The 24,845-nt window shown below is 36.0% G+C and overlaps 1 protein-coding gene across 6 annotated transcripts in view; it reads right to left on the bottom strand.

Moving 5' to 3' along the window:
• ABCC9 (ATP binding cassette subfamily C member 9) overlaps window positions 1-24,845 on the bottom strand; it is a 137,286-nt gene that overhangs the window by 46,712 nt on the left and 65,729 nt on the right. For 5 of the 6 annotated variants that reach the window (XM_032432708.1, XM_032432710.1, XM_032432709.1 and 2 more), the window contains exons 20-25: window positions 20,888-20,926; window positions 19,415-19,516; window positions 17,671-17,755; window positions 16,281-16,361; window positions 2,568-2,705; window positions 2,295-2,420 (exon numbers count right to left, since the gene is read on the bottom strand). In XM_032432708.1, coding sequence (XP_032288599.1) covers window positions 2,295-2,420; window positions 2,568-2,705; window positions 16,281-16,361; window positions 17,671-17,755; window positions 19,415-19,516; window positions 20,888-20,926 — 571 coding nt within the window. The remainder of the gene's footprint in view (window positions 1-2,294; window positions 2,421-2,567; window positions 2,706-16,280; window positions 16,362-17,670; window positions 17,756-19,414; window positions 19,517-20,887; window positions 20,927-24,845) is intronic. The other variant, XM_032432711.1, reaches the window with a different exon arrangement.

Raw genomic sequence — 24,845 nt, forward strand, 5'->3', positions numbered from 1 at the left:
CAGCCTTCTCTGCTTACTTGATCTAGTCTGGCTCTAGGTCAGCCTTTCTCAACCTTGGCACTATTGACATTTTGGTCAGATAGCTCTTTGTTGTGGGGGCTGCACTGTAGGATGTTTAGCAGCATCGCTGTCTTCTACCCACGAGAGGCTAGTAGCACCTGTCCCCCAGCTGTGACAACCAAAAATGTTTCTAAATGTGGCCAAATGTCCCCTAGAAAGCAAACAAGACCCTGGTTGAGAACCAGTGCTCTTGGCAAACACCCCATCCTGCCACATAACAAAGTGAACAAGAAACTGTTTCCCCCCGCCCCCCAGCCCCCGCCAGTGTGAATCTCACTGCCTTCAAATGAATTTCCAATGTTGGCCCGTCCCTAGGTGGCAGTAACCTCCCTGCATCCCCAGGTGAGGATTCTGGACAGGTGCATGGTTCCTTCTGGCTTCTACTGGCCACTGTTCAACCTCACAACTGCATTTGCTTTGTCCACACCCTAACTTGTTCTGTATCTTCGCCAGCTGATTTATAACCCTGTAATGTGTCTTTAATTATAGAGTTATGCTATCTCAAGTGATCACTTCATTTCTAAATACAACTTAATGGACTTTCTTCCTGGCTTGTTTAACAGTCAGTATTACTATAAAATCAAGCCAACAACTCTCTCTCTCTTTTTTTTCCAAATCTTCTTTCCAAAGTAAACCATAAGTGGCCCCATTCCTTAAGCTTACGTCATATTCTTTTGTCCCTGGCATCTAGGTCACTGTAAAAAATGTCATTTGGAGCCATCCCAATCAAGTTTCTCACAGTATAATTCCTAAGTGGGCACGTGCTGATGGTACCTTATAATTTTTTTGATGAATATCCTCATTTAAATGGTTCTGTGTTGTGTCCCATTCTACTTCACTTCTACTTTTACAAATATCTTTTCTTCCTTAGGTAGTTTGCTTTTGAGGTCTTTGGCAAATCCACAGAAGACAGAGCAATCCTAGGGTCTGTCTGACTTTTTATCTTCCTCTCTCTATTGGAACAGAGATCCTTTTATTCTTTTATAAAAATAATGCATTTTAATTTCTTGATATTCTCAGGAATTTGCTGATACAAAAATTTCATTTTATAATGTTGAGTCCTGGCCAGGAGTACCAAATTCTGGACACTTTCTAGTCTCAAGTCAACAAACATTTAAAAAATTTACTAATACAATTTATAATTTCACCTCTCAACCACAAGTTGTTCTTTCATTGCTCTCAGTCTGGTCTCCAACTCCATTATCACCTCATTCAATGTTATATTTATATCATACATAACATTACACCAGAATTACACTGAATATGGACCTGGATTTAAGTCCAACTAGTACCACTTATAATATGTACTGTACAACTTACAAGTTACTTAACCACTCTCGGCTTCAGTTTTCTCACCTATAAAAGTGAGATCATATTTTCTTTACTTATTTCCCATATTTTCTTTGCTTTTTTTCTGGGGGTTTGTGAAAATCAAATGAGCTTATGTAAAAAAAGGCTTTAAACTTAAAAACTATATCAATGTAAAAATTAATTTTTATTTCCTCCTAATCACCTTCCTTCACTTCCCAGCCTTATTCCAGGCATGCTTAACAACTTCACCCACAGCTCACAGCTCTTCCTTCTTTCAAAATCATCTTAGATTTTGTTTCGTCCATGACCCTGTACTTGTAGGTGGTGAGTGAAAATATCCTCACATTATATATGAATAAAATAAGATACACAGAAGAAAAATTAAGATAAAATAATGATATACCATGCTTCAGCAAAGTTTAAGTTTTAAACACATATAATTATAATATGGTTCAAATTAAAATCAAAATCTCCTAAAAACCTGAGAGCACTTCCTCCAAAAGATATCATTAGAATTGTATTGTTTCAAAGTAGCTTATTTATTGTTTTAAGATTTTATTTATTTGAGAGAGCGAGAATGCACGAGCATGTGCATCCGCGAGCAGGGGGAAGGACAAAGGGAGAGGGAAAAGCAAGCTTCCCACTGAGCGTACAGCCTGACGCAGGACTCTATTTCAGGACCTCGAGATCACAACCTGAGCTGAAGTCAGGCACTTAATCTACTGAGCCACCCAGGTGCCCCCAAAGTAGCCTATTTATTAATGACATATAAATTCATAATTACTTTAGGTTTCAAATGAGGACCATTATATCATTAAATATTAAATGGTAATACTCCTTTAAACAAATTTTTAATAATTATACAGTATATTCATGACTCTTTTAAAGTGAACTCTGAACTCTTCTGATTTATGAGCAATTACCTTTTCTAATTCTTGATCTTGCCGGTTCATAAGTGTTTTCCAGTGTTCATAAAGCTCAACATCTTTGGTTTGAATGTCCTTCAAAGTCCCTTCTCTTAATACACTTCCATCTTTCATGGCTATGATCTAAAGAAAGCACATATTAGCAAAACTGTGACAAAAATCCTTAACTGGCCAAATGAATTAATTTATCTCAGACAGCATTTCTTAATGTCCCTATTTATTAATATGACTATAACATTAAAATTAATGAAATTTCTTTTAAACTCTTACCCAGTCAGCATGTGTTAGATACTGTAATTTGTGAGTCACAAGAACAAGTGTCCTTTTGTCATCTTGGAGAAATTTCAAAATCCCTTCCTGCATTAGGTGATCACTCAAGTGAATGTCCAGGGCAGAGAATGGATCATCCTACAACCAGTAAAATGGAGAGAAGAAGAAACAATTTCTATATTCTTGATATGACTCAATTTCTCTAGAAAGTAGAAATATAAATAACTAAGAGTAAATTGTCTCTAACATCCAATTTATAAAAAAACAGACTCTGTCTATATTTAAATTGTTGAGAACAGGTTTTAAATTAAAAGTGAAGCTTTTATTTTCTCTTTCACCTTAAAAATTATTTAAAAAGTAAATAACAATATCCCAGGTGGTTTGTATTATTATATATAAGAACTTCAAGCTCAAAAGACAACACTTCTTGACAACCTTTAACAATAGACCGAAGAAAGAATAAAACAATAATTCCAGTAGTTGAAATTTAGATAATAAAAACAGTCATAGACTCCAGATCAAGATGGCAACATAGGAGGCTCCTAAGTTTCCCTCCTCCCCTGGGTGCTCTGACTGTGCAGCTACACACAGAGCAATTCCCTCTGCGAGAAACCCAGAAACTAGTTGAGTGACTTCTACACACTGGAAAACTAGAAAAATACCCCATCTAAAAGACAATAAAGGCTGAGACACAGTCTCACCACAAACCTCACCCGCTGCATAGCACCATACAATTGGAGGGAATCCCCAACTCCCAGCTTCTCTCTGAGTAGTGGAGGATTGGGACCATACATCTAGTGCCCAAACTTTTATGGCTGCTACCCAAGGGACAGGCCCCCAAATCACTAAGCTTTGAAAGCCAGGGGGCTTACATTGATAAGTCCCACAGAAATATAGGAAACAAAAAGCAGCTGGTAATAGGCACATGAGCACTTACCACATCTATCTCTCCAAGACTCAGCACAGAGGGAGCAGACAAAAAAGCCCTTTTCTCCATCTCCCTGGAAGGAGTCTGACTGTATACTTTACAGGCTGCTACCGGAGGGTCCAACTTCTAATTAGCATGAACAGTGCTGATTATGATCTTTCCTGTAGCCTGAAAGAGCTACTGGGCACTTCCTCTGTCTTTTCTTTCCATCCTACTCTAACAATAAAACCAAGTTGCCAATATCTCCCTGGAAGGAGTTTCTCACCTCTAGTGTCCCACTTGTTACGGGGGCCACTAAATGTACTGGCTCCCATCACCTCACTCTGATAGCCAACAGGGCTTGCATTCATGAGTCCCACAGCACTATAGCAAACAAAGAAGAAGTTTTTAAATAGGCATAGGGGCACGCCACATGGCTATACACCCTGACTCAGTGCATTATGGAGCAGGCAAAAATGCTCATCTCCCAGTTTCTCCCTGGAAGGGGTTTGACTAAATATTTTCCCAGCTGCTGCCTGAAGGTCTAGCTTCTAATCAGTCTCCATTTAGGTGCTGACTGAAATCCTCCCCTTTGGGACATTGATGGGTCTTAGCACACCATCAACTACTGGGAATCAGTAAGAATAAAGACAGCAGCTTGGGCAGTCACAAAGTTCTGAGAGGCAACCGAAAGCTTGGGTCAGGCTGATTGATGAGGTTCATCGCCTACAGGAGACCAGTCTGTCAAGACTGGGAGAGCTGTCTACTTTACTAATGCACAGAAAGCAACACAGAGAGTCAAGGGAAATTAAGAAACAAGAGAACATGTTCCAAACAAAGGACCAAGATAAATCTCCAGGAACCAATCTTAATGAAATGGAAGTAAGTGATTTATCTGATATAGAGTTCAAAATGCATGAATAAAGTGAGAATTTTAACAAAGAGATATAAAATATTAAAAAACACCAAACAGAAATCATAGAGCTAAGAATATAATAATTGAACTGACAATTTCAATAGAGGACTTCAACAGATAACTATATCAAGAGGAATAAAGGATCAGTGAACTGAAAGACAGGGCAGTGGAACTAATCCAGTCAGAAGAACAAAAAGAAAAAAGAATGAAAAAGACTGAAGATAGCTTAAGGGACTCAGAGGACACCACCGAGAAGAGCAATATATTCATTGTAGGGGTCCCAGAAAGAGAAGTGAAAGAAAGGGGCAAAATGTTTATTCAAAGAAATAATGGCTGGAAATTTCCCCTACCTGGGGAAAGAAACAGACATCCAGATCCAGAAAACCCCAAAAGTGCCAAAAAAGATGAACTGAAAGAGAGCCAAACTAAGACACATTAAAATTAAATTGTCAAAAGTTAGACAAAAAGAGAACCTTAAAAATAACAAGAGAAAAACAACTTGCTACATACAAGGGAATCCCCATAAGTGTATAAGATTTTTCAGCAGAAACCTTGCAGGCTAGAAGATAGAGGGGTGATAATTCAAAGTGCTAAAAGAAAAAAAAAAAAAAAAAAACTACCAACCAAGAATCTTCTACCCAGCAAAGTTGTCCTTCAGAACGGAAAGAAAGACAGTTTTCCAGGCAAACACAAGTTGAAGAATTTCATCATCACTAGACTGCCCTTACAAGATATGTTAAAGGAGTTCTTCAAGCTGAAATGAAAGGACACTATTTAGGAAGAGGAAAACAAATGAAAGCATAAAACTCACTAGTAAAAGTAAATACATAATTAAGTTAGAATATCCTAATATTGTAACAGTGGTTGGTAAATCACTTAAAACTCTAATATTAAGGTCAAAGAGAAACAGAAATACTTTATTAGTGGATACACAATATAAAAAGATTAAAACTGTGACATCAAAAACATAAAATGTAGGGTGAGGGGTGTGTAAAAATGCAGAGCTTTTGTATGTACTTACAGTTAAGTTTTCAATTAAAACAGACTGCTTTAACTATGTTTTATGTAAGTCTCATGGAAATCACAAAGCAAAAACCTGTAGTCTATACACAAAAGGCAAAGGAATTAAAGCATACTACTATAGAAAATTATCAAATCACAAAGGAAGAGAGCAAGAGAGGAAGAAAGGAACAAAGGAAGTACAACACAGCCAGAAAGCAATTAATAAAATGGCAAAACTAAGTCCATACCTATTAAATCACTTTAAATGTAAAGGGACTAAATTCTCCAAACAAAAGACACAGAGTGGCTGAGTGGATTAAAAAACAAGTCCCGACAATATGCTGTCCACAAGAGGCTCACTTCAGCTTTAAGGACATATATGAACTAAAAATAAGGGATAAAAAAAGATATTCCATGCAAATGAAAACCAAAAGAAAGCAGAGGTAGCTATACTTATATCAAATACACAGACTTTAAGCCAAAAACTATAACAAGAAACAAAGTTCATTTTATAATGATAGAGAGATCAATTTATCAAAAGGATAAAAGAATTATAAATATGTACAAAATATCAGAGCAACTAAATATGTAAAGCAAATATTGATAGATCTGAAGGGAAAAATAGACAGCAATACAATAATAGTAGGGGACTTCAATACTCCACCTTCAATAATGGATAGATCATCTAGACAGAAAATCAAAAAAATCAAATAAGGAAACTCAATAAGGAAACATTGTATATTTTACAAGGTCAGCATACCCTGATACCAAAAGCAGATAGGCTATTACAAGAAGAGAAAATTATAAACGAATATCCTTGATGAACATAGATGCAAAAATCCTCAACAAAATATTAGCAACCAAATTCAACAGTACATTAAAAGGAATATACATCATGATCAAGTGGGATTTATTCCCGGGATGGAAGGATGGTTCATTACAAGCAAATCAATTAATGTGATATATCACATTAAGAAAATGAGGAAGAAAAATCATACAATCATCTTAAAAGGTGCAGAAAAAGCATTTGACAAAATTCAACATCTTTTCATGATAAAAACTCTCAAAAATTTGGATATAAATGCATATCACAACATAATAAAAGCCACAGGTGACAAACCCACAGCTAAGGGCGCCTGGGTGGCTCAGTTGGTTAAGCGACTGCCTTTGGCTCAGGTCATGATCCTGGAGTCCTGGGATCGAGTCCCACATCGGGCTCCCTGCTCAGCAGGGGGTCTGCTTCTCCCTCTGCCCTCTTCCCTCTCGTGCTCTCTGTCTCTCATTCTCTCTCTTAAATAAATAAATAAAATCTTTAAAAAAAAAAAAAAAAACCCACAACTAAAATCACTCTCAATGGTGAACAGCTGAAAGCTTTTCCAATAAGATCAGGAAGAAGAAAAAGATGTCCACTCTCATTACTTTTATTCAGCATAGTACTGGAAGTCCTAGCCAGAACAAATAGGCAAGAAAAAGAAATAAAGAGCATCCAAATCAGAAAGGAAGAAGTAAAACTGTCAATGTTTGTAGATGACAAATATTATATGTAGTAAATCTTAAAGAATCCACCAAAAAACTGTTAGAACATATCAGACAAAGGGCTAGTATCCAGGGGCACCTGGGTGGCTCAGTCGTTAAGTGTCTGCCTTCGGCTCAGGTCATGATCCCAGGGTCCTGGGATCGAGACCCCCATCGGGTTCCCTGCTCCTCGGGAAGCCTGCTTCTCCCTCTCCCACTCCCCCTGCTTGTGTTCCCTCTCTCGTTGTGTCTCTCTCTGTCAAATAAATAAATAAAAAATCTTTAAAAAAATAAAAAGGGGCTAGTATCCAAAATCTATAAAGAACTTATCAAATTCAACGCCCAAGGAACAAATAATCCAATCAAGAAAGGGGAAGAAGACATGAACAGACATTTCTGCAAAGAACACATACAAATGGCCAACAGACACATAAAAAAGTGCTCAACATCATTCAGCATCAGGGAAATCCAAATCAAAACCACAATGAGATACCACCTCACACCATTCAGAATGGCTAAAATTAACAAGTCAGGAAACGACAGATGTTGGCGAGGATGTGGAGAAAGGGGAACCCTCCTACACTGTTGGTAGGAATGCAAGCTGGTGCAGCCACTCTGGAAAACATATGGAGGTTCCTCAAAAGGTTGAAAATAGAGTTACCCTACAACCCAGCAATTGCACTACTGGGTATTTACCTCAAAGATACAAATGTAGTGATCCGAAGGGGCACCTGCACCCCGATGTTTATAGCAGCAATGTCCACAATAGCCAAACTATGGAAAGAGCCCAGAAGTCCATCAACAGATGAATGGATAAAGAAGATGTGGTATATATATATAATGGAATATTATGCAACCATCAGAAAAAATGAAATCTTACTATTTGCAACAACATGGATGGAATGAGGGTATTATGCTAAGCGAAATAAGTCAATCAGAGAAAGACAATTATCATATGATCTCACTAATATGTGTCATTTGAGAAACAAGGCAGAGGATCATAGGGGAGGAGAGGAAAAAATGAAACAAGAAGAAACCAGAGAAGGAGACAAACCATAAGAGACTTAATCTCAGGAAACAAACTGAGAGTTGCTAGAGTGGAGGGGGATGGGAGGGATGGGGTGGTTGGGTGATGGACTTTGGGGAGGGTATGTGTTGTGGTGAACGCTGTGTATTGTATAAGACTGATGAATCACAGACCTGTACCCCTGAAGCAAATAATACATTACATGTTAATAATAAAAATTAAAAAGAAAAGAACTAATAAGTGAATTGCAGGACATAAAATTGACACACAAAAATCATTTGCATTTACGTACACTAAGAGAGAACTATAGAAAGGGAAATTAAGAAAACAATCCCATTTACAATCACTCAAAAAGATTAAAATACCTAGATGAATATAACCAAGGAGGTGAAAATCTGTACACTGAGGACGTCGGTGAAAAAAATTAAGAGACAAACAAATGGAAAGATATTCTGTGTTCATGTATAACAGGATGACTATAGTTGGTAATACTGTATTGTAAAATTGAAATTTGCTTAGAGAGCAGAAGTTACGTGTTCTCATTCCCCCCCAAAAATGTAAATATGTGAGGTAATGGATGTGTTGATTAACTCAATGATTAACTCTCATGATGTATGCATATATCAAATTACATGTTGTACATCTTAAATATATTTTATTTGTCAAATATACTTCAATTAAAAAAAGAAATTTCAGGTGGAGTCTGACTGTAGCCAAGTTAACTACCTTTGCTAGAACAAATCAACTATCATTACGGGAAAATATAAGAATTTAGGGGCTCTACAATATATCACCTACAATACCCAGGATACAGAAAAAATTAACAGATATATAAAGTAATGGGAAAGTTTGGGCCATAGTCAAGAGAAAAAGCCGTCAGTAGAAACTATGACTCAGATGTAAGAATTAATAACCATTTAAACAGTTATTATGACATATTCAAGGACTTGAAAATATATGGTAAAAAAAGCATAAAAATATTAATTGGATCAAATTAGATAACATAAATAAAGTACTTAGTATAGTACCAGGTAACTAATAAACACTAAACTAATGACAGCTATTATTATATTATCAATATTAATAGTAGTAACTACAAGGATATCATACCTACCACTGAACTAACCAACAATCATCTTGGGAAGAAAGGAAGTTTTTATGTATCAATTAAGACATTTAGAAAATAATTTGGGAAATAATTGACTGGTGATGACATTCCTGTTAATTATTTTAACATACATTTTATTTCTATAATGTTATATACAGCATGACGTTTTGGAATCCTTAAAAGAAGAAAACTCGGAACTACTAGAGAAAACTGGAATGTTTCCAGAAAACAATGAATTAAAAAGCAAAGTGACATGCAGGGAAGATGGTGAAGAGATAATTAATCACCAATTAAAACACCACTCATGGGAGGGGATGAGAGAAACTCAGGGACAAAATAGTAGAAAATGGTAGAGGTTTCTGGTAAAGAATTGGGAAGAGTGATTGGAACAATGAAAAAGGAATTCATAAATGTCTTCTTCATCATTCTTATTTCTTCGTTGGTCCTCCATACATGCAATATGAAACAAATTTTTACTTTGTCTTATGGGACCAAAAAAGGTGTCCACTCGATCAACTACACATAGGTTACATATTGAAATATTTAAAAATTACAACAGGGGAAAAATTTCTAAACAATTGAGTAAGCACAATCATAGTGTATATACAGATAAATTGCATTGGCTAATTATCTGGACAGTGAAATATAGAAACAATTTCTATTGAGATAGAAATTAATATCTGGAAGTTAGAATAAATGCATGTATGTGGTCATTACACTAGTGATATGATTAGCTCAATAATTTCACAAAAGTCTCCATCAATCTCTGCCTGCATCAGCAGAAACTATAAGCAAGAAGGCTTTATTAAAGTATTTAGGAGAATCCTGTATGAAAAAGAAATATTAGCAAGGCATTTAGATAGTTAAAGGGTGATTTAAAATTATAATAGCTTTTAAAAAAATCAGTCTACTGATTTCATAGTGATGAATAAAGAGGTGATATAATTAATGTCTTCAAACGGCTTTTATGGGAATACATTTAACCACAGAGACATGCTTACAGTAATCTCATTTATTTAAATCATTTAAATAATGCAACATTTTGGACAATGTAATATTTCAGTTAATAAAATGATTTCGTTATACAGACACACACATATAGATACACATATACATATATATCTTAATGTGTGTGTATGTATCTTAAACATATAATTTAACAAAACGGGCTTAATGACACATTGTCTTGATTGTCCTGAAATTTCTTTGGATGACATGGAGATACTTCAAAATTTTTCAGAACCTCTGGATCATCTTAATGAACATTAATTATTTTTGAAATGTTCCAAGAAGAAGTATAAGAGATTGAATTAGCTTTCTACTACCATCCATTGAGTTTCTTTTTTGAATCATCAGAGACATCAGCTTCTTACTTGTCATTTAGCTTCTTTTAATAACAAGAAAATCTCTTATTTGAATTTTCTAATTGTTAGATTTTGGATAAGTGATAGAAAGACCAACTGCTAATATATGGAATTTCTTTTAACAGAAGTTCTGATGGAACTTAAGAATTACTTTAAAAAGGAGAGTTCAGATATCAATAGAAAGTGATATGGGATAAAGCAATGTTTCCACAGAGGTGGAAAAATAGCACTGGTATCAGGGTTATACTGACAAAGGTTTCTTTATCTCCATTTCCAATAAAGCAGCAAGGATATAATGACCAAAACTAAGCTACCAGCAAATCATTGACTTTCGAAAATCAGGTAATGATTGTAGAGGTAATCTGATTGTTTCTGAAACAACCTACTGCCTCTGATTCCAATAAAACCCTAAGAATCCCTTGTGATACAGACAAAACTATTCCAAATAATTCTGAGAACTTTTCACATAGAAATAGGACATGAATTAGAAATGAGTTTTTAATAATAATTCAGTTTGGTTTTCTATAAAATTCTGACTTTAAATGTGTAAGATAGTAAGGCAAGTGGAAAGTCCATTATCTCTGAGTTGAGAGGCTGAAATTTTAGTCATGACTCCACCTCTCTGATGCTGGGTAATTTTTCAAACTTGGTTATTTCATTTGCAAAATGAAGATAATAGAGAGACTTGTCAGCACATAAAATTGTTGCAAAGATCAAATAAAAGAGTGTTGTAAAAGTCTCTGTAAAGTGTTTTAGAAGTGTTATTTTATTATTATTTTCTTATAAATAAAGTCGTGGTAGATTAATACTTTGCTAATCCCTTTCAAGCATCACAGTGAGAGTTCAGTGACTTCCAGGAATCTCTTAACAAGGAAGAGTGCAGTGGTTAAGAATACAGGCTATGAGAGACAGGAGTCCATCAAAATCCTAGAGAAGAACACAGGCAGCAATCTCTTCGACCTCAGCCGCAGCAACTTCCTCCTAGAAACATCGCCAAAGGCAAGGGAAGCAAGGGCAAAAATGAACTATTGGGACTTCATCAAGATAAAAAGCTTTTGCACAGCAAAGGAAACAGTCAACAAAACCAAAAGACAACCGACAGAATGGGAGAAGATATTTCCAAATGACATATCAGATAAAGGGTTAGTATCCAAAATCTATAAAGAACTTATCAAAATCAACACCCAAAGAACAAATATTCCAATCAAGAAATGGGCAGAAGACATGAACAGACATTTCTGCAAAGAAGACATCCAAATGACCAACAGACACATGAAAAAGTGCTCAACATCGCTCGGCATCAGGGAAATCCAAATCAAAACCTCAATGAGATACCACCTCACCCCAGTCAGAATGGCTAAACTTAACAAGTCAGGAAATGACAGATGTTGGCAAGGATGCGGAGAAAGGGGTACCCTTCTACACTGTTGGTGGGAATGCAAGCTGGTGCAGCCACTCTGGAAAACTGTATGGAGATTCCTCAAAAAGTTGAAAATAGAGCTACCATACGACCCAGCAATTGCACTACTGGGTATTTACCTCAAAGATACAAATGTAGTGATCCAAAGGGGTACGTGCACCCCAATGTTTATAGAAGCAATGTCCACAATAGCCAAACTATGGAAAGAGCAAAGATGTCCATCAACAGATGAATGGACAAAGAAGATGTGGTATATATATATATACACAATGGAATATTATGCAACCATCAAAAAAATGAAATCTTGCCATTTGCAACGATGTGGAAGAAACTAGAGGGTATTATGCTAAGTGAAATTAGTCAATCAGAGAAAGACATGTATCATATGATCTCACTGAAATGAGGGATTCTTAATCTCAGGAAACAAACTGAGGGTTGCTGGAGTGGTGGGGGGTGGGAGGGGTGGGGTGGCTTGGTGATAGACATTGGGGAGGGTATGGGCTATGGTGAGCGCTGTGAATTGTGTAAGACTGATGAATCACAGACCTGTACCTCTGAAACAAATAATATATTATATGTTAAAAAAAAGAAAGTAAAAGAAGATGGTAGGAAGGAAAAATGAAAGGTGGGAAATTAGAGGGGGAGAAGAACCATGAGAGACTATGGACTCTGAGAAACAAACTGAGGGTTCTAGAGGGGAGGGGGTGGGAGGATGGGTTAGCCTGGCGATGGGTATTAAAGAGGGCATGTATTGAATGGAGTACTGGGTGTTATACGCAAACAAAGAATCATGGAACACTACATCAAAAACTAATGATATAATGTATGGTGATTAACATAACATAATAAAATAAAATTTAAAAAAAGAATACAGGCTATGCAATCAGGTCATCAGGGTTTGTATCCTTGCTTCTCTATTACTGTGTGACTCTGGATAAATTATCCCCCAAAGCCTCAGCATCCTCATTCATAAATAGCAATAATAATAATAATAATAATAATAATAGCAATGATGCCAAAATTAATAGGGCTGTTCTGAGAATTAAGTGAGTTAATGTACTTAGAATCATGCCTACATCATAGAAAGCCTTTAAGAGTGGTTGCTATCATTTATGTGCCATAGCTTCATTATGGAGCATCTTGGTGTTACAATCAAATGTAGTATTTTTTACAACTTAATAAAAATCTAAGTTTGATGAGTTGAGAATCATTCCTTAAGATTCAGTTTGTATATTAATATTTTGGGGAGATACTTCTTTTAAAGAAAGCAAGACAATTTGTCAAAAGACTAATTCAATGAATAAACAATTCTTTATTTTCAAGAGCACATTATTTATTTTTATATACATATATACAGTTCTCACTAATATAGTCTTCCTATATTCAATGAAAATGTGTAAGTAGTATAAGCTTTGCATGGATATACTTTTGAAAATAACATAAGTATATTCACTGATACACACAGTACATTTGTAGATGCCATAAAGCTTCAAAAATAACTAATATACTTGAAATATCATTAAGATGTTTCCACTTGGCTTTGATATTGTGCAAAGGCTAATATGATAAAGTTAATTAAAGCAAAACATAACATCATCCAAGTAATTATTTGCTCAAGGTCCTTAAAGATAGGAGAAATGTCTTTTTCTCCTTTGTTTCCTCCACCCAGCACAGAAGATGGCACTGAGGACATTCACTAAATATTAATGGATGGAAAGAAGGAGGGAAGGAAGGGTGGAAGGAAGGGAGGAAGAGGAAGGGTTGGAAAAGGGAAGAGAGAGATGGAGGAATGGAAGGAGGAAGCTAGGAAGAGAAGGAGGTAAAGGGGGGAAGGCAAAAGGAAGGGAAAAATAGAACAATATAGGTAGTAATTTGACAGTAATATATAATTTTTAATACCAGAGAATCTTTGCTGATCAGAAAAACAATACTCAACAAACATGCTATTCTAGCCCAGACTTTGCCACTCACTAGTCATTAGTCCTTGGGTAAGGAACTCTATGCATATGTTTCTTCATCTAACATGGGGATACCATCTACCCTCACAGCATACTCATAAAAATCAGATGGGATAACACTGAGTGCTTTGTGAATTTTTAAACAATGGAAGTGTAAGATATCATTTTGAGGTAATTATTAAAACACATAAACAGTATCTTTTTTGCTGCTAAAATATTATTCAGTTTCAGGTTGCAATGAAGTACATACAATATTTGGATCATAAGATCCAATAGTTTAAAGGTTATCTGAACTGACCAGAGTGCATCTAGAACACATTTTTTCAAAGGGACTCTGACGAGCACTATTATATCCAGGATTAACAAAAGTTATAGAAATCATATTATTGTGGAAGAATTAAAAATACTAAGCTTGCTTAGTTTAGAGAAAAGTAAATTAAGGCAAGTTGTGGAAATAATATTAAAATGTTGAATATGGCTGCATAAAAGAAATATATGCTGCTGCAGAAGCAGAAGGAAAACCAATTAAGGAAAAATCCACAGAAGCAAATTTTAATCATATAATAACTTTCCAGTAAGAGCTATCCGTGGTAGGCAGGATAACAGCTCCCAAAGATGTCCATGTCCTAATTCCCAGAACCTGTAAATATGTTACCTTACATGGTAAATGGGACTTTGCACATATGATTAAGATTAAAGACCTTGAGATTGGAAGATTATTCTGGATAATCCAGATAGGTCCAAACTAATTACATGAATCCTCAAGAGCAGAGAACTTTCCCAGCTGTGTAGAGAGGAAGATGTGAGTAGTAAAAAAGGTCAGAGATACAAAGTTGCTGGCTTTGATGATGAATGTGGCCATGAGCCTAAGAGTGTGGGCAGCCTCTAGAAGTTGTAAAAGGCAAGGAAATGGACTCTCCCCTGGAGCCTCCAGAAGAGAACACAGTCCTGCTGACGTGGATTTTCACTCAGTGAGATCCATATTGGACTTCTAATCTACAGAACCATCACATTGTACATATTATTTAAATCACCAACTATGGCAATTTGTTATGGCAGCAATAGGAAATTTATACACTGACCAACAAGGAAAAGGCCACCTTGAAGTTAAGCAATCTGTCTTGAGAGAGAGTCATCAAAAAGCTCTTAGAGGCATGTGCTCAGTCGGTAGAGCACGAGACTCTTAATCTCAGGGTCGTGGGTGCGAGCCCCACGTTGGGCGCAGGTCCTTTTGAAAAAAAGCTCTTAGAGGCGATGTGAAAAGTAATCCTATAAAGAATGGATGGGAATCTACACTAAATTAATCTTATGACTTCTTTGAATTCCATGACTCTACAACTGAAATAAGTAAGGGTCATTAAATTGATGGCAATGGAATGAACAGGGATAGAATACTACACCCAGAGAACCTTGGTCTCTTTCAGATTCCCGAGTCATTTGGTCTTCAGGTAGGTCAGCCATTAAATGATCCCCAAATTCGAGAAGTCATTGCCAGTTTGGGTCTATCCACTGTGAAAGGGATTTACAATTACATAAGTTACTGCTAGATCCTGCTATGGTTTTAATGGTGTGTTTTTCTGGAAAATTTTGGGGACAGGTATTCTTAGGGATATTAACCATCTCCAGTGTGTCCCAATTCTATTCCTATCCCCAGCAATAGATCCAAATTTAGTGGGAAACTCCAAAACCAACCTACTTTTTGAAGAGCTTCTAGATATTAGATGGAGTGAAAACTCTAAAGTAAGTCTGAAAACCAGATTTATAAATGGTGAATAATTGCACAGAAGGAGAAGGCAGAGGAAGAATGCATTTACATAGTCTACTGGTGTCTAATATACATACTTGTAAGTTAAGTTATTTTGGCTACCTCCTGCTGGAGGAACCAAACTAGAACAAAATTCATAATCAACATAACCATCAAATTCTGTTTATGGATCCATAGGTAGAACCAAGTTTTTTACCCAGGATATACATGAGATTCATCCAAGGAGCTCTTTTAAGACTCAGGCTCTAAACTCTACCCCCATAAATTATGATTTGGTAGGTCGAGGGTGGTACCAAAATTTCTATAGTTTTAGAAAGCTTCACAGTCAAAGCTCATGCACAGCTTGAATTGCATACCACTGGAATGGAGTACTATGCTCACTTACCCCTCTGTCCACCAAGAGTATATTTTCTAGTCCTTTTTTTGTCAGCAAATATAAATGAGAAGACATGATCCTGTCCAGTTGATCCAACACCATACAGACTTTTTCATTAATGATCCTCATGGTTATGAAACTCATATAAGCAACAATTTAGGGCACCTAAGTCACTTGGACACCAATCCGGATACCCCAACTTTCAACCTTACGTTTGGACTATGGGATTTTGTTTCCATTATATTCTTTATGATTTCAGAAGTTAAACTGTCTGTCCTTCAGTCACTTGACTTGTCTCTAAAGGCTCATTTGTCCAGAGGGAAAAATGAGGTAGAAATAAAGGTCATATTCTCACCAAAAAGACAATGTTGGTATTTTGATAGAGAGCTCGTGCCACACAGATTCTTTGCCTCTGACCCCCACTCAGGTTGATGCCCTAGAGAAGAAATAACCATAAACATCCACCCTTTCCAATAGTAAAAATTCTCTTTAAAATACAAACTTCTTTTTAAAAAATCTTAAATTAATGGTAATTTATTAATTAAATTGTGATAACATTGTTAAGGTAAAATGAAAATTGTCTATTTTCTGGTCAATGCTTTATAATTATATTAATACTTTATAAAGTACTGGTCAATACTTTATATTAAGATAATTTTTGACTGTTAACATAAATCCTTTTTTCACTCTGATAGACAGCTCTGCTGTACAAAAACATCAATAACCAAACACATGGTGAGTTGAGTGCTAAACACAGCAAGTAACTACAGAATTTTTACTAGTTTTGTGAATTGTGTCTGTAGTTTACTTAACATATACCTCTTAAATTTGATATTACCAATTATGTTCAACAGAACTATATAGCAGTACTATATATCAAGTACTAATTATAATTTATATAATCAAATACTAATTATAAACATTTTTAAACTATGTGGAGCACTTGGTATGTGCTAGGCTTGTGTGAATGCCTTTACATTCCTTATTTCTTCTATTCCTTATAGCAATTCCAATATATAGGTATCATTCCCTTTACACACGAGGAAACTACAAGTCCATACTCTTAAATACTATACTGTGCTGCAATCAAGAATAGGCATTAAGAACACAGACTACAGAGTTAGACGAATCCCAGCTACACCACTAACTGGGCAAGTTCTTCAACGTTTCTCAGGTTAGTCTCCTCAGCTGCAATATGCAGAAGATGGTAACACCCATATAACAAATTTGCTGTAAACATAGATAATGCATAAAATTTTTGCCCAGTACTTGAAACCTATAAGGGTCAAAAAATTTTAGCCAAAATTGTTATAAAGATTATATACAGGCATAAATATTTTTTAGCTGCCCAGAATAGTATGACATCACTGTAAAACATGTTTACACAAAGAAAAAAAAAAAGGAGACTTTAACAAGAATAAATAGATGTGGACAAGAGTGGAAGAAGTCAGAAATAATCTCAATTTCAACTCTAAGTAAGGAAAAATACATTTGATCAAAGGCAGGAACTGCATTATATTCCTTAAGAACTCTCTAGTAGCTAGCATGATGTTACATAGATGGTGGTTACCCAACAAATACTTAAGAGTGGAATTAAAGCTCCTGTGCTCCTGTTTCTGGAACCTGTCACTAGGACAACACACAGCTCCTATACTCTCAGATTTCATTATGCTCCATTAAAGGTTAAAGACAACCAGAAGACTTTTCTAGATTTTTGTTTATTGTTTAAACTATACATAGCTCACCCTCTCTCCAATTTCAGTTTGGTCTCCAAAAGGTAGTAAGTCAATATCTGGCTGAAGAGAACAGGCATCTGTAACAGCTTTGTACCTTTGGGAGAAATTATTTTGAATTTTTAGATCACTATTAATATACTGCCCATAAAGTAAGTCCCAGGTTCAATATCTTGGAAGCCGAAATACAACATTTGTTGAACAATTTAGTACAGATTAGCCTCTACAGTAGGTTTGTGGACACAAAGCTAATTAGATATTGGTTCCCACTTTTATAAAACTATCAAATGGAGCAGAAGACTGATAAAGAAACATATAATAAGATGGATCTCCTTAGGCACTACAGCAGAGGTAGGTGTAAAATGCTCCTCGAATACATAGAAATGGTTGACCACTCTGAGAAACTAGTGATGGCTTTGCAAAGGAGGCAACACATAAGCTGTACCCAGAAGGATGAGTTGTAATTTGCCCAGAATAAAATGAGGGTAAGGAAGCTTTAGGAACCACACGAAGGTGAAAAGGTCATGGTGCATCTCAGGGACAACAGGAGGCTCACTCAAGCTGAAACACAGGTTGCAGGTGGGTGTCTGCATATGATCATGCATGCAGAAGGGAGGAGAAATAGAAGGTGTTCAGGATTGACGATACTCAAATAGATCTAAGGCTGGGACCGGAAATGATGAATTGGAAGTTTAGGGAAGCATAGAGATAGGGAAGGCTGGGGAAAATATCCATAGTTTCATTTTCTCAATCATCTAGTCTTAAAATATTAAAAAGTCATTCTTGAATAATCCCTCTTCTTCCCTGCTCTTACTTTTCCATTCTTTTTCTAGAATGGTTTTCTGTCAACTGTCTCTTCTTTTCTATTTCTGCAGTCACCCCCAAGTATAGGCAATGAACACTGCATGCCTGGACGATTATTCCAACAAACATCTAAATGTCTCCTTGCTACTAATTCATATTCATCTTGTATGTATCCGCCATTACACTTCCAGACTAAACATCACATTTACTTTGCTATTCCCCTTTCTAAAACTTACAGTGCCTCCCCAGAATGCACTGAATTATATCCAGTTGTCTTTTAAGGCACTCCACTACATCATTTCAGTTTTTATTTATAAACTAGTTTGCCACTGTCAATACACATAAATCCTTTCCTGACTGGTTTGTTCCCCAGGCCTCAAATGTTCCCATGTAATTTAGGTTCTTCCTCCCACACTATCTGCTTTCCACTTCCCTCCCCTCCTCATGCCTCTCCCCTGACCTAATTCTTAACTTTCAAGGTTTGACGTAGGGTTTTAAGACCCAGTCTTGAGATGATGGCTTCATGAAAGGGTTATGCCTTTGTGCACTCTGGTGGTATTTAAAGATGGTTGAGAGATGGCGTATTCTGTCTGCTCTCAGTAACTAGACCTCTCAGATCCTACATTATTCTTCTTTCCATCAGTAACTTTCCTTCTGCTCCTTGCTTTTTTCCTTCTACTTATCAATAACCTCAGTAACTCCCCCTGCCCCCCCAATTCCATTTCAGCTGTTTAGTTTGGTGTACAAGTTGTTCTCAATAAATGTACAAGATGGGCTGAGACTTCCACTAAGACTTCTCTTTAAAAAGTTGACTCAGAAGACCTGGTGGTGAGGAGGGAGGCAGGCAAGCAGGGAAAAAGGAAGTCATGGCTATAAAGGTTCCCATGGACCAAATATAAGGATTAGAAATAGTTTCTCATTTTAGTTCTAAATTTTATATATTCAAAATTACCTCTGTTTGTTGAAAGGACTTCCAAAGGTAATATTTTCTTCTACTGTAGCATTTAATAACCAAGGCTTTTGAGCTGCATAAGCCACAGAATACCTGTTCCTACTGGAAAATGGAAAAGAAAAACAAAACGCCAAAATTATACCAGGGTGTTGTGCTGTGTGTATTTTAGTAAAACTAAGGAAAATAAAAGTTGATAAAATATCTCAGACACAGAAATGGAAACTTCCAAGAAAGAACATTTTAATAACCACCAACCTTATTATTTAATGGTTAAGTATTTCACCTAAATTAAAAGGATTTGAATTTAATCAAAATGTCTCCCAATGTGCAAAATTTGATTTTGCTTTGCTAAAGATGTGTTTAAATAAATTGAAAATTTACTTTCTAAAATGACTGTAATTTTAAAAATAATTAAAAGATAAATAGCAACACACTCTCTCTGATTGCCACAGCTTTTTACTTTTTATTAAAAGCACTTTACGTAATTATTAATTTTATATGCAGACCTTAGAAAAAGACATGAATTGGTATTGTGTCTGTGGCTTAATCACATTAACATATTTTAAGATAATAGGTAATATATAATTATTTCAAAACAAAGAATCATATATTGAGGAGTCCATTTTAATATTGAAATAACACACATTTAAAAACTACATATTTCAAAACATATTGAAATAGTTTATTTTTTAAAAAATTATAACCTCTTCCTCCTCCCCCATTTTTTTTTTTTTTTTTTTTCTTGCAAATTCTACCAGATGTCTATATATCAGACTTCAATTTGCAGTAACAAATACATGTGAGTTGAAGATAAAGAATACGATGGGATTGGGGTAAGAAAGGGGTCAGCTTTAAAGTCACACTTCCACAGTTAGTTCATGGTCTGTAAGTACTAATTAAGGAATCAAGGTTAAAAGATAGTAAGGTTAAGAAAAAGAGTAATTAGAAATTCTCAGTAATCATCCTGAAACATTATGTCTTAGGAGTTTAAAAGACATGATGATACACAGTATGCTAGTAGTCTCTTAGATAACCATATGTACAGTAAAACAGTGGTTCCCAACTTCTGACATGTCTGCTTCCCCTCCCCCCAGTCTTCCTATCTCTAGCTTATGGACAGATCCCATCACTGTTTAACTCATAAACAATATACATATTCTTGCATTTTTATTTTATGAAGTCCCAAAACCAATTTGCTAAGAAAGAACAGTTTGAATTTCAGCCAAAGTTGAGAACTTTGTGAATCATGGAGAGGAAAACCATTGACACAATGGGCCATTTTGTTTGGCAAGTTAATTTTTTAACAGCCTATAAGTGTTGGGAACCACTGCTTTTGGAAATATGTAGGCACATTTTAATAAAAACTTCACTATAAGAATGAATAAAATGACCAGGAGTAAGAGACTGAGTATTAAGTAAAGTCTGAGGAAGAAAGTTATTCTTATTAAACGCAGATTAAAATAGAAATAATACCTTCTGGTTGCTTCAAAAGAAGGTTCAGATTCATTTACACTGCAAGTATGGCAAACAATGTTCATTAATTATGAAATATAAATATAGAATGAATGTGTGCATATATCAGGTTGGAAATAAAATAAACATTGAACATATTCAAGAGCTGTTTCCCAAATGGTTTTTGATATTAATTTCAAAGACAAACCAGACAGATAATAGTTTTCTTTTACGTCTCCATCAGCTAGGAAATAATTACTTAGTAAGCTTCCAAAAGATAGACAGTACTGTTCTATTACATACAAAATCTGGGTTCATACAGTGACCTGAGTTCTACCCCAACTCTGTTCCAACAAGCTGTATAAATTTAGGTAATCTTCCTAGAATAGTTTCCTAGTCTGTATAAGGATTTGGTATCTCCAAGGCCTCCCTACCTTTAAAATTCAAATTTAATCTACTTAAATTCTTAATTAGCTACCCTGTGGCATGAAAAGAAGAACATTTTGGGGGCTCTAAACTTAAAAGGTTTAGACACAGCCTGGCCCTTAAGGAACTGGTGAGAAAGACAGACATGTACAATAGGTCAAACTGCAACATTTGGGTAAAATTAATTATTGTTTGATATGATTCATGTACAAAAAGGTGTTTGTCTAAAAACATTTAGTTATGTCTATGTTATGGGGAAAAAAACACCTGAAGACCTATTCATTTTATTGTTCTGAATTTTAATAATGTAATTGAATTCCATCCTTCTGAAAGACCTGAATTCAAAAACTACACACAAAATTAAAGTCCAATGGAACCCCCAAAATAGATCTGATTTGGCTTTGGAAAACACCATATGCTTTTGTGGAGAAAATATACCTAAGTACGTTGCCTGGTGATGTTTAGCTTTGAGCTACTAACGATAAGATTTTCACGCATGCACATTGCTAATAACATCTTGGTATGGTTAATGGAAGCAGGAAAAAACTATCTCAGACTAAAAATTCCCTCTCAAAAATGATTATTCCCTAACTTAAGTTGCTCACACACACAAAAATGAAATATACAATTTCCCTTAAGTGATAGTTCCATATAATATGCTTTAGATATAAAGAAATTTGATTTTCTAATGGTAAAAAGCCAGTGAATGACCTCAATGGTTTTAGTTAATTTGAGGAAGACAGAAAACAGATGAAAAAAAGCAGGTGTATGGCAGAAATTAATGGATTCATTTGCCCACTGGCCATTCAGCCAGAAGTGCCAATTAGACTCATGAAAATGCTCACCAGATGTTTGAAAATGTCAGCCCAGATTGGACATATGAATTTGGAAGGCATCAGATTTTTTCAATTACTATTCATTAAATTCCAACTATATTTATTCAATATCAATTTTAAAGTATATATTGATCATCTCCCTAGGAAAAGAACATCCAGTCCACGTTTGGCAAGCCAGGGTATACAGCAGAGTTGCTGCCAGAGGGGCAAGCAAGAGTGAGCTAGATGAAGTAAAGGTGAAGAGTATTTCAGACCCACTAAAACACATACTGATGGTCTTGAGTTATCCTGGCCTTACAAGGAACTGATGTAAATTCGGCATGGCTAAAATGTGGGTGTAAATGGCAAGTGAAGAAAAAAAGTATGAGTGAACTTAAAAAGCATGCACAGCCAGAAAGCAAAGGGGCTCATAAAACATTTTTACAGTTATTGAACTTGTCTTCAGAACAACAGAAAAACACTGAAAAGGTTTAAACAAGAGAGAGTGAGATAGGGTTCAGTTTAGATATATCACTCTAATTGCAGAATGTACCAAACGAATTGGAGGAGCAAGATTAGACTGACAGAGAGACCACTGGAAGTGGTCAGTAATCAAGATATGAAGGCAGTGCTTTGAATTAGAATAATGGTGAATGAATGAAGAGAAGTAGATACCTTCAAAGATACCAAGATGGGAGGGGATACAGGAGAGGAAGAAGTTGTGGACAGGGAACACAGATGAGGAAGTGCATATGTTGGGGGAAGATAGCAAATTCAACATCAGACACATTCCGTTTGAGGTACCCCAGGGATTCCCGAATGACCATGGCCAGGAAGCAGAATTTGAAGCTTAGGAGAGAGAGCTGGTAAACAGATGAAGACTTTGTAGTGATGTTTCCCTCCTAATATATGCCTTAGGTATCAAGGGCTTTGGATTCCATCTTTAATTAGTGAAAAGTCAATAAATGACTTCCAACAATTGTAGTTTGTTTCATAATAGAACACAGGTACAGGACCAGATAGAGGAAACTAAATTCATAGGAAGCTATCTGATTGCCTGGTGAGTATATACAGAGGCAGAAATGAAGGGGACAAAGTCAGAACCTGAAAAACAGCACTATTTAATAAATGGCTAAGGAAGAGAAACTGGAGAAAGGACCAAAAGGAGCAGGCAAATGCTTTGAGGTAAACTCAACTGTGAGTGGAATTTAAGCAAGGAGACCTGTTAAAGGAAAAGGTATGGGCAACAATGTCAAGTGGCCAGGAGATCAAGTAACATAATAATCAAAAAGTACCCGATGAATTTAAAAACTAGGATGCCAGTGATGGACTCAATAGTTTCAGTGGAGTGGCAGAGGTAGAAACCAGAGTGCAGTGGGCTAAGGCAAGAGGAGTATAAGAGGAACGGACAAAAGGAAGGGGCTAGAGTAGTAGCTGAAGGGGGCTGTAGGTTGAGATTAGAAAGATAGACAGAGACAGGATAGAGATAGAGATAGAGACAGAGATGGGAGAGTGCTGTTTTTCCACAAATAAAAATAGAAAAGAGCCCGGGGCTGGACTAGATGTGAAGCAGATAAAGAGAAAAAGACAACATGCTTTGGATATAGGGTATCTCAGTCTACTAAGGAGACCATCCACATTAGTTACTTAAACAAAATACAGAGGGACCAGGAGAGAAGGTACATTTCAATCTACCTGGAAGAATAAGAGAAGGTTTTGTCGAAGAGATAATATGTGAGTTAACACTAGAAAAAAAGTGAGGCTAACAATCTAAGGAAGGGCATTACAGAGGAAATGTGTGCATCTGGGAAATGCCTGCAATTCAGAGTTACTAGAGCACAATAGTAAGGGTACGGGGATGGCAGGATAAGAGCTTAAGAAGTTAGACAGGGACCAGATCATGAAAGGTCTGGTATAGTATGCAAAGGTTTTTGGAATATTTCTTGTATGCTTTGGCCAGTCAATAAAAAAAAAAATTATAAGCAAGAGGTAATTAGATTTTCACGTCAGAAAGGTACATCTCCTAATAGTATGAAGAAAGGTGAAGGAGTTATTACAGTGAATAGTTCACAAATGCAATTCTCCTGAACTAGGCAAATTAAAATAGGCATAGGAATGTTAAGGACAGATAGAAGGAAAGTGACTGGTTGGAATGTGGGGGCAATGGAGAGAGAGAAGAATCTAGGTTGAACCTTTGAGCTCTGACTTGGGCATCCACCAACTGATTTCAGTGGGTGGGGACACACCCCTGCCAAGATACAGGGGAAGTAGGTATTGGAGATATAAGGGATATGAACTCAGTTTGGATGTGTTCAATATGTAGCTCATATAAGACTTTTTGGAGGAGTTATTAGGTCTTCAGAAGAAAGATCTTGGCCAGGAATGTACATTGGTATGCTGTTAATACTTAGAGAAGAACTGAAATCAAAGATATACATTAAGGGCCATGTAAAGGAAGAGGATACTACAGCAGACCACAGAAAGACTGAAGGAGAATTAGAATATTCTTCCCCACCTTCTATCTCCACTTATATTGCAGCTCCTTACTTTTAATTTTGCTTTATCCTTAAAATATAAGTTCAAGTATCATTCATTATGCATTCCCCTAAAAAAGCCTGTTGACCCCACAGACTCAAGTCAGTTAGGTTACTTATTATTTGTTCTTATAAAATCCTGTACTTCTTCTTCCTGGCATTTATAAAAATTTAACCAAATAATTACTTATGGAATTATTTTCT

Source organism: Phoca vitulina, unplaced genomic scaffold (genome assembly GCF_004348235.1).
Source record: "Phoca vitulina isolate PV1807 unplaced genomic scaffold, GSC_HSeal_1.0 scaffold49, whole genome shotgun sequence".
Classification (NCBI taxonomy): Eukaryota; Metazoa; Chordata; class Mammalia; order Carnivora; family Phocidae; genus Phoca; species Phoca vitulina.